Raw genomic sequence first — 18,026 nt, 5'->3', positions numbered from 1 at the left:
AAATTTAGTTGTTAAAGCAGCATATATGCATGTCCAAGCTAACCTACCTCTCATATTAGAAGCTCACAACACAAATATTTTCATTTTCATTTCTCAAGAAAAGAAAATACCAATGGCAACTTACCTGAAATTATTACTACTCTTATCTTCTCTTCTCTCGGCAATAGCTACAGATATTACCTCCAGAAGCCATGAACTCGATGTTGCAATTGAAGAAATGACAACGGCTAATTATTTCACCTTTGTAACCCTAATTAACATGGCTCCTTTTGATAATAGAATTCAAGAAAATATCACTTTCTTGATGCCTAATGATAAAATCTTGTCAAAAACAGGAATCTCCCAAGATTCTGTTTCTGATTTTCTTCTTCGCCATTCGATTCCTTCTCCTTTAATTTTCGAGCATCTTCAGCATATTCCATCTGGTTCTAGAATTCCAAGTTCAAAGCCTGATTACATGCTTGATATTAACAACAATGGCGGCCGGAGAAGTTTTTTTCTTAATAATGTCAAAATTATTAGCCCTAATATTTGCACTGCAGGTTTTTCGATTCGTTGCCATGGAATAGATGCTGTGTTGGTTGATATAAACAATAATACATTATCCAGTTGTTCTAACGCCAGTGCTCCTCCGGTGGTTGTGGGGGCTCCACCACCAGTATCAGCATTATTACCGCCGTTACCACCGGCAGCTGTAGCTCCTTCTGCGATTGCCTCTGATCAGATTCCTGTGGTGGCTGATAATGGTCCAAAAAAGTCAGGGTCTTCTATGTCATTTAAAATATCTTTGAAATTTACTTTTATTTTTGTTGTTATTTCAATAATTTGGTTTAATATATAGTTTAATTTGTATTTGGAATTAAATTAACCTATTTTAGTCAATGTTTTATTGGATTTAAATTTGTTTTTTAACACTATACGTATAAATTTTCTGAAAAGAAAAATTGATCTCGATGCATATAAGTTTCTTTTTAAAAGTTTTTACAAGTGCAAACTGTAAGAAAATGTTAATTTTACTAATTCTTTTTATTTAATTTATTATAATCTCTTTCTGAAAATTGTTTTTTCAAATGAATAATAAATAACAATTACAATAAGAATGTTACAGCTTCACTCTTTGTATTAAAAATGCATTAAATAATAATATAACTTTACTGATTTATATTTTTTTTTTCAAAAATATAATTTATTAATAATAATATGAAATATTAAAAATACTCAATTAAATCAAACATAAAAAACCGCAACAACAAATTGGTGGCACAACGGTTAACAGCTAGACATATGCCATCTTTATACCCATTAATTATGCACTGCATATGAAATTCAGCATCTCTTAAAGCATAAACGATAAACTTTTTCATCTACTTTAATATTTTCTATACATAAATAAATAAACATTATAACTGAATTTTCCTTCAATAATTATTGAAATTCAAAAATAATAAATTCGTTTGGATTGATGGTAGGGCACAGTCATACTCCAATACTAAAAGGGTAAAAACTTTTTAAAATTAAGACTCCAGCAACATATTTTGAGGGAGAGTTTAGAGTTTTGACTGTGTCAAAACACTATTTTTATAAATCATATCATTGGTTGGGTAAAGTAGTATATAAAATAGGTGTTAGTAGATAAGATAAAGTTTATTAAAATTTTAATCCATCTAAGTTTATATTTTCTTATTAAAATTTTTTTGACAATTATGGCCTTAATTAATTTATAGTAACATTAGTTTAAAGTTTTTTTTTGCTATGATACTGCAAGTCTGCAATTAAGTTAAAAAATTACATTATTTTACTCAAAAATTTAAACAAAATAATTTCATAATGAATTAATAAAGGAATATGTGAGGAAATTGTATTATCATTTTAGAAATGATAATGATTTCAATTTATATAATTGGACCACACACTATAAATTGACATTTTTTTTTTAATAATGAGTTCACTACTATAGTTATAAATAAAATTCTAACTCAATATTTAAATGTCTCTTTTTGTCACGTTAAATTCAATAGCTAATCAAATAATTATTTTTACCGAATACTTTTACTCTAAATAGTTATATAAACAGCTAATAGCTTGTAAAACCGCTAACAGGTACTAAAACAGCTGATATTGTCGAACAGGTACTAAGAGGACAAAATTAAAAGAAAATTTTTTTTTGCAATGTTTTATAGGGGAATTTCAAAAAATTATAGAGTTTGGGAGATCCGCCTTGTCCAGTCCCTCTCCCTCTGCCTTGGGTCGATAGAATTTGAGTAATAAAATTTTAAAATTTTATGAATTTGTTAGATTTGTTTATTTGAACTCAATACTCAATACTTGATCTTCATAAATCACATCCTTGAACTCAATACTCGATCTTCATTATTAAGATTCTGCTGGGATTAATGCTCTAATCCCGAGTGGGGCCCGTGAAGAATGCTGGTGGTAGAAGTAAAATAAAATTACCGATGATAAAAGTTAATATTGCCGATAAAGATTTAAATTACTATTACCACATTCACCTCCAATAATTTCATATTGGATATTAACGACCGAATCCACCAGAAATAATAATCACGATAAAAATTAAATAATTACCGTAAATGCCAGATAAAAATAGGGATAAAGAGATTTACGTGGTTCACCCTTCAACTATTATGGGCTACATCTATAGAACAAAAACTTCGAATAATTCTTCTACTAAAAATAGTAGGTACAAAAAAGATTGCAAAAATAGTGGCACTCTAAGTGTTTCTCAAAAACACTCCAAAAATTATAATCCTATCTATTTTCTCTCTTTTCCAATTTTAGGAACTCTTTTCTAAAATTCTCTACACTTAATTGTGTATTCTTATTCTTTTGTTTTTGTGTGTTTAGGTTGAAAAAAAACTTCTCCTATTTATAGGAGAAGTGGATGCGTTAATCAATGCATCTGCACAATTAACGCATACATCTTCGTTTTGTAGCTCCAGCCTTATTTGACCTTTTAAACAAAACGTGTTTTTCTCCTTTTTTTTTTTTTTTTCTTTTTCAAACTTGTGTGGGTCCCACACAACAGATTCGAGTTGTATAATTATGATTAAATCCTACAATTGGAGAAATAATGTAAACCAAGTAGATATATTTCTTTTTTTTTTTTTTTTTTTGTATTATATAATATAATTACTAGGTGTATTTCTTAGTTTAAGAGCATGAAGAACTCATTTTCTATTTAGGCTGTCTCAGCTTATTGTAATTAAGCAGGGCATGCATTTACCATGTGGGAATTAAAAATTAAAATGACAAATGCCAAAAAAAATGAACCCACCCTTAGGGCATAAGCGATCCCACCCAATCTATGTATTAGATAGCCTTTGATATATCTCTATACTTTAATACCGCATAAAGGCTTCACATCCAAACATGCTTCTTTGTTACAATTTACATTCAATTACTTTATTAAGAATTGTTGATTATTTCAAGCACAATGCAAATGAAAATTGAAAATTATTATTAAAAAAATGATAATTTAAAGCGTCAAACAATTCATTTATAAATATAGAAATAGGAATAGAAAAATTCATAATTGCAATTTGGAATAATTGTTTGGATTGAGAGAAAAATATGAAGTTTCATGGAATATCTTTTCTTTTGTAGTTTTGGTTATTTCTATTGTAACAACAATTATGTAAATTTACTTTTTGTTTTATTGAAAATAAATTAGTGTTTTAAGCAGCTTATTAAGAATAAATTAGTAATTTTAGTTTATTAACACTTAAAAAATAAAATGTATATATCATAGAATATTAAAGTGTCATGTAGAATGATAAGTAAGCCAAATGGAATAGAATGTTCTTAATAATTAAACCTTATTAAAGAGAGAGAAATAAAATGAAAAAAAGCCACTTGGCAATTGTTTAATAAATATAAATAATGTCAAATGGCATAGATGGCAAATCTTCTGCTTTTAAATATGGTAATATTATACAGATAGATTGAGATTACATACCATATTAAGCGCTAAACCAATTAAAAAATTTATGAGATTGGCAAAATTTCTTATCATCTCTCTTATTGCCATTGCTTTTCTCATCTCTTCTATTAGCTCTGCAGGTCTTTCGATCTATTTAACTTATCTAATCCCGTTGGTTGGATTTTAGGCTCTACTTCGGTTTGAGTTGAGTTTGATTTTTAAAGTTCAATAAGAGTTTATTTAATTCGGTTTGATCCAGTTCAAAAATAAACCAACTCATAAACTTTGAACTCTATTTAGATTTATAATGAATGTACATATATTTTGCTACTGTTAGTCACATTTCATTAATTATTACTTTTGATTTATACTGTTTTTACAAATATCGTATATCAGTGCTAGCCATTTTTTAAAAGATGATTCATTGAAACAAAATTAAAAATAAATTTAATTAATTAATTAGAGATCAACGAGTTAAAAGAACTCTTTACGAATTTGCTTTATTTAATTATTCTAATTTTAACTTTCATTTACATTTTGTTTTATTAGTGTACTTTAATTAATAGCCAAACGAGCTTTATTTAATTAATCGCATTTGTGTTGAATCAATTGGAATAGTTCTTTCTATGATGAGGTTAACAATACTAGAAATGATAGTGTCCAAAATCTTACTTTTATGAATAAGATTCCTGCTGAGGAATAGATGTCTGTGAAAGATTTGTTACAGCTTGATTGAGACAATAATACAAAGTATATTTATTAATTTTAATATATTCAATATATACCTTATATATATATATATATATACAGTATAATATTACCAATCAAAATTAAATTATTTTTATTTTTCAACTGATAAATTTTAAATCCTTAAAGAAATTATATTTTTACTACATTTAATATATACTTTATTTAATATCCATCAAATAGTTACTATATTATATTATATTACCATATAATATGTATATATTACCATATTTAAAATACAATTATATGGTATTGTATTTTAAATACAATACCATATTTAAAATATATATACATATTATATTAAATTATATTATATTATATCATATTATATTGTATACATAGTTACTATATTATATTATATTACCATATAATATGTATATATTACCATATTTAAAATATACCATATAAGAAGGAAGCTTCTCATAGATATTCATAGATAGTGAATTGAGAGAGCAGGTTGTAAAGGTAGAAAAAGAAAATCTCAATCAAGTTTATAAATGATTGTAATGATATTGTATTTTTACTATATTTAATATATACTTTATTTAGAATTCAACAAATAGTATTTTCATATTATAATATATTGCCATATTGAAGATATACATTATATACCATATGTAATATTCTATTTATATTATATTGTTTAGATTTTAAAGCCATTTTATAAGAATAAAAATGGAACCGAATAGTATCACTATAGTCTGTGTATACCTTGTATAATATATAATATAATTTATTATTTATCCAATAGAATTTAGATTTAAATAGAAAATTAATATGACCAATTAAAATTAGATTATCTTTATTTTTTCAACCAATCAAATTAAAATCTTTAATAATATTTTTGTCACTCCATAATTTTAGTAGAGACTTTTTTAATAATTCCAAAGTCCTTCCACCATCTCACATTTATAGGAGTTTTGTTTTACATGTTTTCGGTTTCAAAACCGTCAATTCTAGTTATAAATCAATCAAATTAAAGATTTATTAAAAATAATAACTAAACATATTATTCTTATCATATTTAATATGTATCTTATATAGTATAATGTAACCAATCAAAATTAAAATCTTTAAAATTGGTCCGTTGGAATATGCTTGTTGGTTGTCATATACAGTCATTATCTGTGAGTGTAGGTTGTCAGATATAGTCATTAGCTGTGAGGGTTATCGGATACAGACAATATCTGTGAGAATTTTCCTTCTCATATACATCCAAAGTAACGTCTATAGTGGACTGACAGAGTGAACTGTAAAAGTAAAAAAAACATCTCAAAAAACATCTCAATCAAGTTAATAAAGGACTGTGTTGATATTATATTCTTACCACATGTTAATATATACTTCATTATCAAATAGTATTACCATATTATAATTGATGATTTTAAAATCTTTGGTGGTATTTTTATCGATTCATAAATTTAGTATACGTGTTTTTGATAATTCTAGTGGTCCCCACACATTCTCACTTTTGTAGGAATATTATATTATATTGTATCGATTTCAAAACCATTGGGTATAGTTATAAACCAATCAAGTTAAAGATTTATTAAAAATAATAACTAAACATATTATGTTTTTATCATATTTAATATGTACGCCTTATATAAGAGTATCACATAACCAATTAAAATTAAATTACCTTTATTTTTTTTAATCAGTAAAATTAAAATCCTTAAAATTGATCCGTTGAAAAAAGATTGTTGGTTGTCGATTATAGTCAATATCTGTGAAATGCTTTCTTCTCATACATATTCAAAGCAACGTCTGATAGTGGACTGACAGAGCGAGCTGTAAAGGTAAAAAGAAAACAACACAATCAAGTTAATAAATGATTGCGCTGATATTATATTCTTACTATATTAATATATATTTTATTTAATATCAATTAAATAGTATTACCATATTATAATATTATATTATATTATATTATATAGTTTCAGTTTCAAAACTACCTATTTGAAAATCTTTAATGATATTTTTTTCAATTCATAAACTTAGTGGATGCATTTTTTATAATTTTACTGTTCCCTCATACATTCTCACTTTCATAGGAGTATTATACTCTATTGTTTCGGTTTAAAAACCGTGAGTTCCTATTATAAACCAATCAAATTAAAGATTTATGAAAAATAATAATTAAACATATTATATTTTTATCATATTTAATATGTACCTTATACAGGAATATAACATAATCGATCAAAATTATATTACCTTTATTTTTCTAACTAATAAAATTAAAATTCTTAAAACTGGTCCATTAAAAAAGACTTGTTGGTTGTTGGTTACGGTCAATATCTGTGAGAAGATTCCTTCTCATATATATCTAAAGTAACGTCTGATAGTAGACTGACAGAGCGAGCTGTAAAGGTGAAAAACTATCTCAATCAAGTTAATAAAGGATTGGGCTGATATTATATTCCTACTATATTAGTATATACCTTATTTAGTATAAATCAAATAGTATTACTATATTATATTATATTACACCATATAATATAATATAATATAATATATATAATACACATTATCATATGATACATATATATTACCATATTTAAGATATACATTATATACCTTATTTAATATTATATGGTTTTGGTTTCAAAACTAGTGGTTCTAATTATAAGAAAAAAAAGATGGAACCAAATAGTATTACTATATTTTATACATACCTTATATAGTATATAATATAATTTTTTATTTTATCTAATAAAATTTAGCTTTAAATAGAAAATAGATATGACCAATCAAAATTAGGTTACCTTCATTTTTTCAATCAATCAAATTAAAATCTTTAATGATACTTTTATTTTAATTTATAAACTTAGTAGAGACGTTTTTAATATTCTTCCGCCCATTCTCACTTTTATAGGTGTATTAGGTTATATGGTTTCGATTTCAAAACTGTCAATTCGATTTAAACCAATTAAATTAAAGATTTATTAAAAATAATAATTAAATATATTATATTCTTACTATATTTAATATGTATTTTATGCAGGAGTAATTTTATTTTTATTAAAATTTAGTTATCAAATTATAGTTGAATAAGAAAATTTATGTTGTATTATAATGTGATTTACATTATACAACATTTTGTGTAGGTGCAAGGTATATATAAAAGAAACAAGAAATCATAATTAGATATTGTAAGATCAGAATCAGATACACTAGGATTATAATCAGATATTTTATTTTATTTTAACAATTATAATAATATTTTATTATTATAAAAGTGTTATTCCCTATACAAGGTTATTAATTATTGATTTTTTTGTTTTATTATTTCGTAAAATATATATTTTTTATTTTATAAATACTTATTAATGTCCAATATAAATTGTTGATAATATTATAATAAAATAATAAAAAAAAATATATGTATAAACTAAATTACATTTACCCTTATAGCCAACGTGGAGGAGACGTTGGAGAAATCTAGTAATAAAAAAATGCTTCACCAAGCATGAGATAACAGATTCAGCTTTTCCTTGACAGGAACCAAAATTGGGAAATTATTTAGTTAGCTAAAAAAAATTAGAAAATGAAAAATCAAATTTAATTAATATCAACCATTGCATTGAACAGTCGCTTTAAAGGGTAAGCAGGGAGAGTTAGGTAGAGGGAAAATATTTGATGAGAGAGAGCAAAGCCAAAAATGAGAAGAAGAATAACAATAAGACCAACAAAAAAAAAAGGGTTGGGTTCGATTTGGTTTTGATTTGGTTTGGTTTGGTTTGGTTTCTTGAAAATGAGACAGGGGCATGCTTTCTTCTCCATACTTCCCTTTCTAAATCCACCTACTTCTATTCTCACCCAGTCTTTAAACCTGTCCTCTTCTCCTTCCATTCTCTTTATTACAGTATCTCTTTTTTCTCTATCATATGCAGACATAATTACTTTAAATAATAATATTGACGAAAAATTAAAGTCCTTTCTTGACTTATTTATGATTCTATATAATAAACTAACTTCACACACATAACAGGCTTTTCAAGAAACAAGAAAAGAAATAAAGAAATTAAAATTCAACTTCAAGAAAACCAAAAGCCATGATATCCTTAGCCTCTGTTGAACCTCCTGAACAAAAACCCTCTCCTCCTCAAAACCAAGATCGTTCTTCTTCTTCCTCGGAAACCCATATTTTCAGATCAAAATTACCAGACATACCCATTTCTAATAATCTTCCTCTCCATACTTATTGTTTCGAAAATCTTTTTAATGTTTCTGATAAGCCATGTCTTATATCAGGTTCTACAGGCAAAACCTACACTTTTGCAGAAACTCATATCATAGCTCAGAAAATAGCTGCTGGTTTATCGCATTTGGGTATCAAGAAAGGCGATGTTATTATGGTTCTTCTCCAAAACTGCCCAGAATTCGTCTTTTCTTTCATTGGTGCTTCCATGATCGGAGCAGTAACCACTACTGCTAATCCTTTTTACACCAAAAATGAAATTTTCAAGCAAGTGATTGCTTCGCGTGCTAAGTTAATCATTACCCAATCCTTGAATGTTGAAAAACTAAAAGATTTGGAAGAAAATTTTATTCTGATCACCATTGATGACCCACCAGAAAACTGTTTACATTTCTCAGTACTTTCAGAATCAAACGAAAGTGAAATTCCTGAAGTTGAAATAGATCCTGACGACCCCGTGGCTTTACCATTTTCTTCAGGAACGACAGGATTGCCTAAAGGAGTGGTATTAACACATAAAAACTTAATTACAAGCGTAGCGCAACAAGTGGATGGAGAGAATCCAAACCTTTGGTTAAAAGAAGAAGACGTTGTTTTATGTGTATTGCCTCTGTTTCACATATATGCATTAAACAGTGTTTTGCTAAACTCGCTTAGAGCTGGAGCCGCTGTGTTGTTAATGCAAAAGTTTGAGATAGGAACGTTGTTAGAACTAATTCAGAGACATAAGGTGTCTGTAGCCGCGGTGGTGCCGCCGTTGGTGTTGGCGTTGGCGAAAAATCCGATGGTGGCTGGATTTGACCTTAGTTCGATCAGGGTGGTGCTTTCAGGGGCGGCGCCGCTTGGGAAAGAGCTGGAGGATGCTCTCCGGAGTAGAGTGCCTCAGGCGATCTTAGGACAGGTTAGTAACAGCGTCACTCAATATAATTTATTTTTTTTAATTTTTTTTTTTTAATGGGTAATCCCTCCCCCCCTTTTTTTTTTGTGTCATTTTACTTTTTTTTTTTTTTTTTTTCTTTTAACTCTTTCGATCTGAACTTGTGTCGTTTTCACTTTTTTGGGTTTATTTTTCTCGGTGAGATTTTTAAAAAAGAAAAGGAGGATTTATATTTTTTTTTTCTTAATTTGCATTTTTCAATGATAAACTTCAAGTTAATTTATCAAGTTGAACTCTCGTGATGATAACTAAATAAGAGTTTAATTTAGATTTCTTTGCACCAGTACCTAGAGATGGGAGCGGAATGAATATTTTAGATCACTCATATAAAAATCCGTTTAATAAAAATATGAATAATTATAAATGAGTTCAGAATGAATAGTGAATTATCAGTAGTAAATACAAATAGGATACAGGCATAAATCTAGTTATCCACTACTCATTATCCGTGATATTAAACAAATTATTAGTTGTGAGCATAACCCAGTTTCTGAGGCAAGCTAACAGGGTCGGTTCAAACCGGAACTGTATCATAAAGGGGATTGAAATCAACTTAAAAATGGCTCAGATTTGAATTAGTTTCAATTTCAATATTTGAAAGTACAATCACTTGGTTTTGAATCAAAATCAAAATTGAACCAACTAGTTTGAAACTGATATCAGTTTTATTTCTAAAATTTTTGAACAATTAATTTATGAATGGGTCGATCATGCTTTTTTTTTTTTTAAAGATAAAGAATAATTTCATTTCATATCATAGAAAGAAACTAAATAGCTTGAAATTATATTCCAAACTTGAAGACAATCATATTTATAGGAAGCTCGTATTAATGAATGAGTTCGAATTAAATTGCCTTCTGATTCATCTAATGGGTCTTTTAGGATTAAAACTCAATTCAACTCTTTTCTTTTTTATTTTTAGCCCAATTACCATTTTTAAATCATCAGATTCAACTCTCAAATCAAAAAATTAAAAGCTTTATTCTAGATAATATTTAGGCGAAATTTTTATAATATCAAAAAATAACTATACCAAACTCTTAATATTTTCAAATATATAAAACTCTAATTAAATATTTTCTTTATGTTTCCGCTTTCTAACAAAGCTAAAAATATTTTTTTACCTTTTTTCTTTAATTTTTCTGTTGTCAACCTAAATCTACATCTTCTAATTCTATCTCTCTATCATTTTTTAAAATTAATTATTCTCTATTTTTTCCAAGTTACACGTTAAATATATCAAGTTAATTTTTTTTTTGAAATAGTTATATTTCAATTAGTCATTATGTAGATTACAATAACGAACAATTATATAAATGCAAACTTTACTATATAAGATTTGGGAAAAAAAAATATAAGAAAAATTGTTCAATTATTATTGTTATCACCACTTAAAATTTACAATTTAGAATAGTGGACGAAATAAAATTTATTATATTGAAATTTGAGAATTAAATTTACCTATCTCGACTTAATTTTCTGGCTTCACCTCTGCCATATATTTAATTAGCTATTACTTCTGGACCCTAATGTCTAGTCACACATAATTCATGGGATAGTCCCACCCAATTCACATGAATGACATCAAAGCGGAAGTCTTTACTTTTTTTTTTTTTTTCTTTTTTTTGAAAAACGTTCATCTCTGGCTTACTGATTTTAGATACTAAAACATTTATCTTAAAGCTATAATAAAGATTTAGTAATTTAGGAAAAAATTTAAAATAAAGAGACAAGAAAGCTAGTACAGAAAAGGAAATTACGTGCCAAAAGGTAAAGAAATGGTGAGTTGGTTTGATGAGAACCATGAATTAACAATATTTTTAAATATTTTTTGCCAATTTTGCGGCTAATAATGGCCACATGATTTCTGCAGCCGCACATCACATGGGATCTTAATTCTTAAATCAGATTCAGGAGTATATAAATGTTTTGCCGGTTCTTTACTTTTCACCTTTGTGTTGTAAATACTTCCTATCTATTGATAGCTATATGTAACTATCCAAATTTTAGTTTTTTTTTATTAATTTTTAACCACAAAATATAAATTTTTTAATAATTGTTTTTATTTTATTTTTTTTATAGTGAATAGTTAGAAATATTTTTGTTTTTTTAAAAAACATTTTATTAATGTGTTCAACCATAGATGGAACAGGTAAGTCATTCTCAACGGAAAATATGATATTAATTACTTGTCTTAAAAATGTAGGGCTATGGGATGACAGAGGCAGGGCCAGTTCTATCAATGGGCTTGGGGTTTGCAAAGCAGCCAATCCCAGCTAAGTCAGGCTCATGTGGAACTGTGGTTAGAAATGCAGAGCTCAAAGTTATTGACCCTGAAACTGGTTCATCTCTTGGCTACAACCAGCGTGGTGAAATTTGCATACGTGGACAACAAATTATGAAAGGTTCATACAGATATATACGTATATTTTGTTATTTTTAAAATTTTTTTATTAATTTAAGCTTTAATATACTTTTAACTCTAGTTCTTAATCATAATTATTATTTGTTAATTGATAAATTAAAATAATTTATTAGGATATTTGGATGATCCTGAGGCCACAGCCAACACAATTGATGTTGAAGGTTGGCTTCATACTGGTGACATTGGTTATGTGGATGATGATGATGAGATTTTCATTGTTGATCGAGTCAAAGAAATCATCAAATTCAAAGGCTTTCAGGCATCTTCCCTACTAATTTCTATCTTTATTTATTTATTTTTCTTGTCAAGAAAGAAAAATTTTTACCTAAAAATTAATTTTTTTTTAATATTTTGTTCTGAACTTTTGTGTTCAGGTTCCACCAGCAGAGCTCGAGGCCCTCCTTGTCATCCATCCATCAATCTCAGATGCAGCTGTCGTTCCGTGAGTTTCAGCTTTAGTAGCAAAGATTGCTTCTTTTTTTCTTTTTTTTTTTTGAAAAGGAGCAAAGCTTGCTAATACCATAATTAAAACATAATTATATTCAAACTAAGGCCTTTATTATTATTATTATTATTATTGTGTATTATCGTGGATGTGTTTGTTAATTATTAGGCAAAAAGATGAAGGTGCTGGTGAAGTTCCTGTTGCATTTGTGGTTCGATCTAATTCTAATGGGCTCGAGCTCACTGAAGAAGCTGTAAAAGAATACATATCAAAGCAGGTAACTGGAAAACAGAATATAAATTCATGTTTAGAAGAGATTTTTGCATTTGCTTTCCATTATGATTGGATTACTTTTGATAAACTCTATTTGCAATATTTAAAGTTTAGCAAATATATAGAAGTAGATCTGTAAAGTAATTGTATTTGTGCTTCAAACAGGTTGTGTTCTACAAGAGACTGCACAAAGTGTACTTTGTGCATGCAATTCCCAAGTCTCCCTCTGGAAAAATATTGAGAAAGGGCCTAAAAGCAAAGCTAGCCGCAGCCTCTCCATTGTCTTAGAATCCTTTCTGTTATTTCAACTTCTCTTAGGCATTATATTTAATGTCTCCATGGAATATGGAAGAGAAATCATCTTCTTCTAAATTATGTTTTTTTTTTTTTTTTTTTTTTCTTGCATGAATCTAATGAATTTTTCTTTCATGTGAATCAAAAGCTCAAACTTTCTTTTTAATTATATATATATATATATAGATGCAATTGGGTTAAAGAAAAATGCAAGGAAATCTGATAAAAGTGTAGACTTCCATATATATATCCAAGCCCTATTTTAGTTTAGGAGAGATTTTAAGAAGCTATAGAAATTCACTTGTGATTTGGATTAATAGCAATAAACCATATAGAATTTCATTGGAATTTATGAATTATTTTGCTCAAAACTCTAATTTAGTTCTTAATTTTAAAATTATGAATTAGTTGTCATACTCTAGTTCTTGAGATCTGAAATTTAGAATACGCATTAATTTTTAATATTTTAAAATTTATTGCACCTTTCAATGATTAAAATTCAAGATATTTTAATCCCTCAAGATTTTGTATTTTTTTTTAAGACTATAATTGTTAAGATTTTTTTTTTTTTTTTTTGGTAATTAATCCTACTACGATCAATTTCATGGTCTCACTTTGTAAATGAATTTTATAAATTCATTAATACGAATAATTAAATCCATAATTAACAGGGTGATGTCATAGTAGCAATTTGAGGCTGTCAAATGATTTATAGTTGTTACTTTAATATCTCAAATTAATTTTTATTATCCTTCTGGAGAGAATTCCAAGATTAGTTAAATAATCCCTTTGCATAACACTTCCCATTTGTAAATCATGCGCAAAAGCAGGAGGATGCAATTGTCATCTGCTCCAGTAAGGTAGTAGTATGCTAGAGGATTCCCTTGCTATGCTAGAGTATTCTTCTTTACACCCGGTTGTGGATTGTAAACGAGCTAAGTCTGTTGGCAAATGAAAAGTTTCAAAAAAATTGACTTTAATCAAGTTCGAGCTTAATGATAGCTCAAAAACTATCGATACTTATTGAGCTCTATCAGCCTTTATATATATATATATATATATATATATATATATATATATATATATATATATATATTTATTTAAACTTATTTGAGCATCCAGCATTAAGTCCTTGAGCCAAGCTTGAATTTAAAATTTTTCGAATTGAACTAGAGCCTCAAGTAGAGCTTGAGCCTAAAATTTTCAGACTCGTCGAGTTTTGAGCTGAGCTTCAAGCTTGGCTGGTTCAAACTCTACTCGGCTCATTTACATCCTATTTACAACCCACACTAGCACTTCAGGATAATCCTAAGGAAATTTCCCAAGGATAGAGAAAGACCTTCATAGGAAAACCTCTATTGAATGCCGTTTCTAGAGAGCCTTCACCATGACGACTGAGTCGAGATTCATGACAAGGTGAATAGGAACACCCTAACCATCAAACAATCAAAATTACCACTGACTACATCTTTCTTCAGTAAAACAAGGAAACAACATAGCTTAAGGCAAAGACCAGAAGGTAAGAACATTGAATACTAATAAAGCAGGATATTGATCATGTCAAACACTTTATTCTGTTGATACTGAACACATTATAATATCTTCAGTACAAGGATTTATCAATTGAAAGCGCAAAACGATTGAAACAAGAAAATGTAAATGCGCATCGACTGCCTGATAACAAGCATCATGTGCGAATGATTAACAGTACAAGTAAGATACCGAAATTCCTAGTGATGATGATCTTGGACGTAGCGTAGACCACAATACTTACAAACGGCTGGCTCCTTTAAGTCAAGGCATATGAACTCAATTGGATGCCCAAGTGCAGGGTTAGTGTCTGCAACAAGAAACAATAAACAACAATGACAATGTTAATCCTGATTATCCTTTTTATGTCTTTTGGAGAAAATACCTTGAACAAATGAACAACTAACCTCCCTCGCATGCAACAATCCTGCCTTCAACCTTGATGGGGGGAATTTCATTGATCAACTCCATTGGAGATTTCTTGGTAGTATCCTAAGTAAAAAAGTAATTTTGGTTATTTGAGTCACTTCTTTAGATCAGACATCCCCAACCAACAATTTAAATGAAATTGACCCAAACATCAATTTGCAAGTAAATCTAGTTAACGGGCAGAATGACAATAGTATAACAACAGCAGATGCGGTAACTGCCGCACAAAGTCACTGGTGTAGCAATCAAAGGCCATAACGCCATAAGCATAAACCACAAAATCATAAAACAAGAGTAAACTCACTTACTAACCAGTAACTTACTTTAAAAATAAAGGGAAAAAGAAAGAAATGAGATGGAAGTCTGAATGATATGGAGGATTTTCTGTAAATAATTAAAATGTCAATAAAAGAACCTGAAAAGGTGCAAGAATACAGGAAGAAATTAATTTAGAAGAACTCAATCACAATCTAAAATGAAAGCTTCCTTCTGGAATAGTCAAGGGCATCTATTTCTTGGTATAAATTTCACTAGGAATAAATAGAAGCCCATTACAGCATCGCTTCTTGAAAGCATTCTTTTCATCTTAAATTCTTGTAACCTATGCTCACCTAATCTCAAGCTACTTGAACATCATTAGGGATGTAAACAAGTCAAATTACCCGTGAGCCATTTAGGCTAAAGCTAGCAAAATGTTCAAATTTGACTCAACTTGAGCATCTCAGAAGCCCAATCATTATTAATTGCTTTTACATATAATATTTAAATAATAATTCATTACAAAGATTACAGTAATCTGAGCTCACTCAAATTCAAGCTTAAATTTGAACCTAGCCAAAAGCTTGATTTGTTTTAATGTTTGTCTAGTCAACTCGTATGAAGTTCAAGTCTAAAGCTATTCCATAGAGTTTCTGAGTATATAAAATAAACTTTCATCATGAACGCGTCAAGTACTAATCCTTGAGTTGTAAAACCCAGTCAAATTGGAATTGTATGCTATATACCTTTACAACATCTCCAGAAATTATTAATAGACCAACCAGGTAACAACCCATTAACTTCATCAATATGGAAAAACTATATCAACGATGAGATATTTGTCATGCTTTATTGTCTTAGAAAACATTAAACTGCCCTAAAAAGGAAAATATAATCACATGCAAGGAAATATGTTCTTCAAGGAGAGAGAGTACAATGGCACATATAATGAAACAGGAATCAAGCAGGCAGAAATCAGAATAGATTACAATCAGGCCACATACTGCAGCAACAATTAAAAGATTGGAATAGCAAATTGAAGCAATGAATAAAACTGCCCCACAAAATGCACAAAAAAAAAAAAAAAAGCAAGTCATTGACAGGAATATTATCTGCTAACGTAAAAATTTCAAAAATAAGAATGTATGTCATCAATTTGAGATCATGGCTCCATGACATAAGCTGAATGCTAAGCTATGACACACAGGGTACTCACTCAGCTGAAATAGGCTTAATAATTGAATACACAACACTAGCATTGACTTATCTCTAACACCCATAGGAACAGTTATATTAGAACTTATTCTCCACTAACTAAAGGGAGAGCAGCTTTATAAGGGCGCTAAGCATTTTCATCAAGAAGAAAGGACAATTATATTTGAAATTCACAAACAAAGACAAGTGTAAAAATGTCTGAGAATATGGCCTTTTGCAAGTCGCTAAGCGAACACCCTGAATAAGTGATTTTCTTGCTTGATAATATCTTGTGTATGTATATTTTTTTTTTCCTCTAGGAAAAATGGCAATATGTGAACCTAAAGGCTAAACTCCAAACCAACCATACAGGCTACAAGTGTCAAGCTAAAAGCCACAAACAACAGAAATTTCACAGCCATTAAATTGGAAAAGAAGAAAATATTGTTTCACTCCAGCATAAAGCAGTTTATTAAAATTCAACTGCTAAGAGTTTAAACCTCTGTCCAAGAAATGAGAAATAAATAAAATTCTCCCACCCATGGCTGTCAAAAAAATCTACAAGACACATTTTTTCCCAACAAGCTAAAATGCTTTGCCGTGACATTAAAAATTTCATATAGAATTTCCATATATGTAATCAGTTTGACCTATATGCAAGTTAAAGACAAAATATTTCGTTGTTGAATGGATGGGATTTCTATATATAAAAAAAAAAAAAAAAAAAAAAAAAAAAAAAAAAAAAAAAAAAAAATTTATTCAGTCAGCAAGACCCCTAACCGATTCGTTTTACTTGAGCTTTACACGAAAAATTTTCTTTACTGCGCCACAATAGCCTTAGCAACGAAATGAAATGATTACCAACTAAAAAACTTTCATGATCGATTCAAATATCTGAGGACAACTCAAATTAGATCAACTACACCACAATCTCCCAGCTCTCGCCCGTGAAACCAAAATTTCAACAGTTTTAAAATACCTAACAACATTACTCGATTCTACCATTTCCAAATTTCCAAGTGGCAAAGTTCTTTTCTTATCAAAAAGAATCAATTAAGCAGGCAGAAAAAAGGTACCTGCATCCATTTGGCTGTGTGGTTGCTGATTTGACTGGTAACAAGGCTGAAATTTCTGGTGCTCTGTCTCAAATTGGACGATCTCGTTAGGGTTCTCAACAAACTCGACGCCATTGTTGATACCTGCAATTTTAGAGAGGTTTTTAATTTAGAACAGAAATGGTCACCTTATAGATTTGCATGGACCAAGCGGATTGAGGCCCATTAATGCAAAGGCCCATTAAAAGAATAGGATTCTTTACAATCCCATAGAAAATGATTTATTTTTCTTAAT

The 18,026-nt window shown here is 28.7% G+C and overlaps 3 protein-coding genes across 3 annotated transcripts; 2 read left to right on the top strand and 1 right to left on the bottom strand.

Annotated features, from left to right (window-relative positions):
• Positions 1 to 33: 33 nt before the first annotated feature.
• LOC105649116 (Fasciclin-like arabinogalactan family protein) lies at positions 34 to 900 on the top strand. Its single transcript, XM_020685234.3, has one exon. It carries the CDS (start codon positions 113 to 115, stop codon positions 839 to 841), a length of 729 nt encoding a protein of 242 aa, XP_020540893.1. The 5' UTR covers positions 34 to 112; the 3' UTR covers positions 842 to 900.
• Positions 901 to 8,643: 7,743 nt separating this feature from the next.
• LOC105649004 (4-coumarate--CoA ligase 2) lies at positions 8,644 to 13,431 on the top strand. Its single transcript, XM_012235517.4, has 6 exons — positions 8,644 to 9,792; positions 12,035 to 12,233; positions 12,367 to 12,512; positions 12,628 to 12,695; positions 12,867 to 12,975; positions 13,137 to 13,431. The coding sequence occupies exons 1-6, from the start codon at positions 8,746 to 8,748 to the stop codon at positions 13,257 to 13,259; spliced, it is 1,692 nt and encodes a 563-aa protein (XP_012090907.2). The 5' UTR covers positions 8,644 to 8,745; the 3' UTR covers positions 13,260 to 13,431.
• A 1,385-nt stretch (positions 13,432 to 14,816) lies between these two features.
• On the bottom strand, positions 14,817 to 17,911 carry LOC105649005 (NADH-ubiquinone oxidoreductase-like protein). Its single transcript, XM_012235518.4, has 3 exons — positions 17,753 to 17,911; positions 15,203 to 15,287; positions 14,817 to 15,105 (listed from the first exon to the last, which is right to left on the bottom strand). Exons 1-3 carry the CDS (start codon positions 17,864 to 17,866, stop codon positions 14,996 to 14,998), a joined length of 309 nt encoding a protein of 102 aa, XP_012090908.1. The 5' UTR covers positions 17,867 to 17,911; the 3' UTR covers positions 14,817 to 14,995.
• Between the last annotated feature and the right edge of the window lie 115 nt (positions 17,912 to 18,026).

The sequence above is a fragment of the Jatropha curcas genome, chromosome 2, assembly GCF_041381405.1.
Source record: "Jatropha curcas cultivar XTBG-Jc1 chromosome 2, XTBG_Jcur_1.0, whole genome shotgun sequence".
Classification (NCBI taxonomy): Eukaryota; Viridiplantae; Streptophyta; class Magnoliopsida; order Malpighiales; family Euphorbiaceae; genus Jatropha; species Jatropha curcas.
The sequence above is the reverse complement of the archived record's forward strand: the minus strand, read 5'-3'. Positions and strand labels throughout refer to the sequence as shown.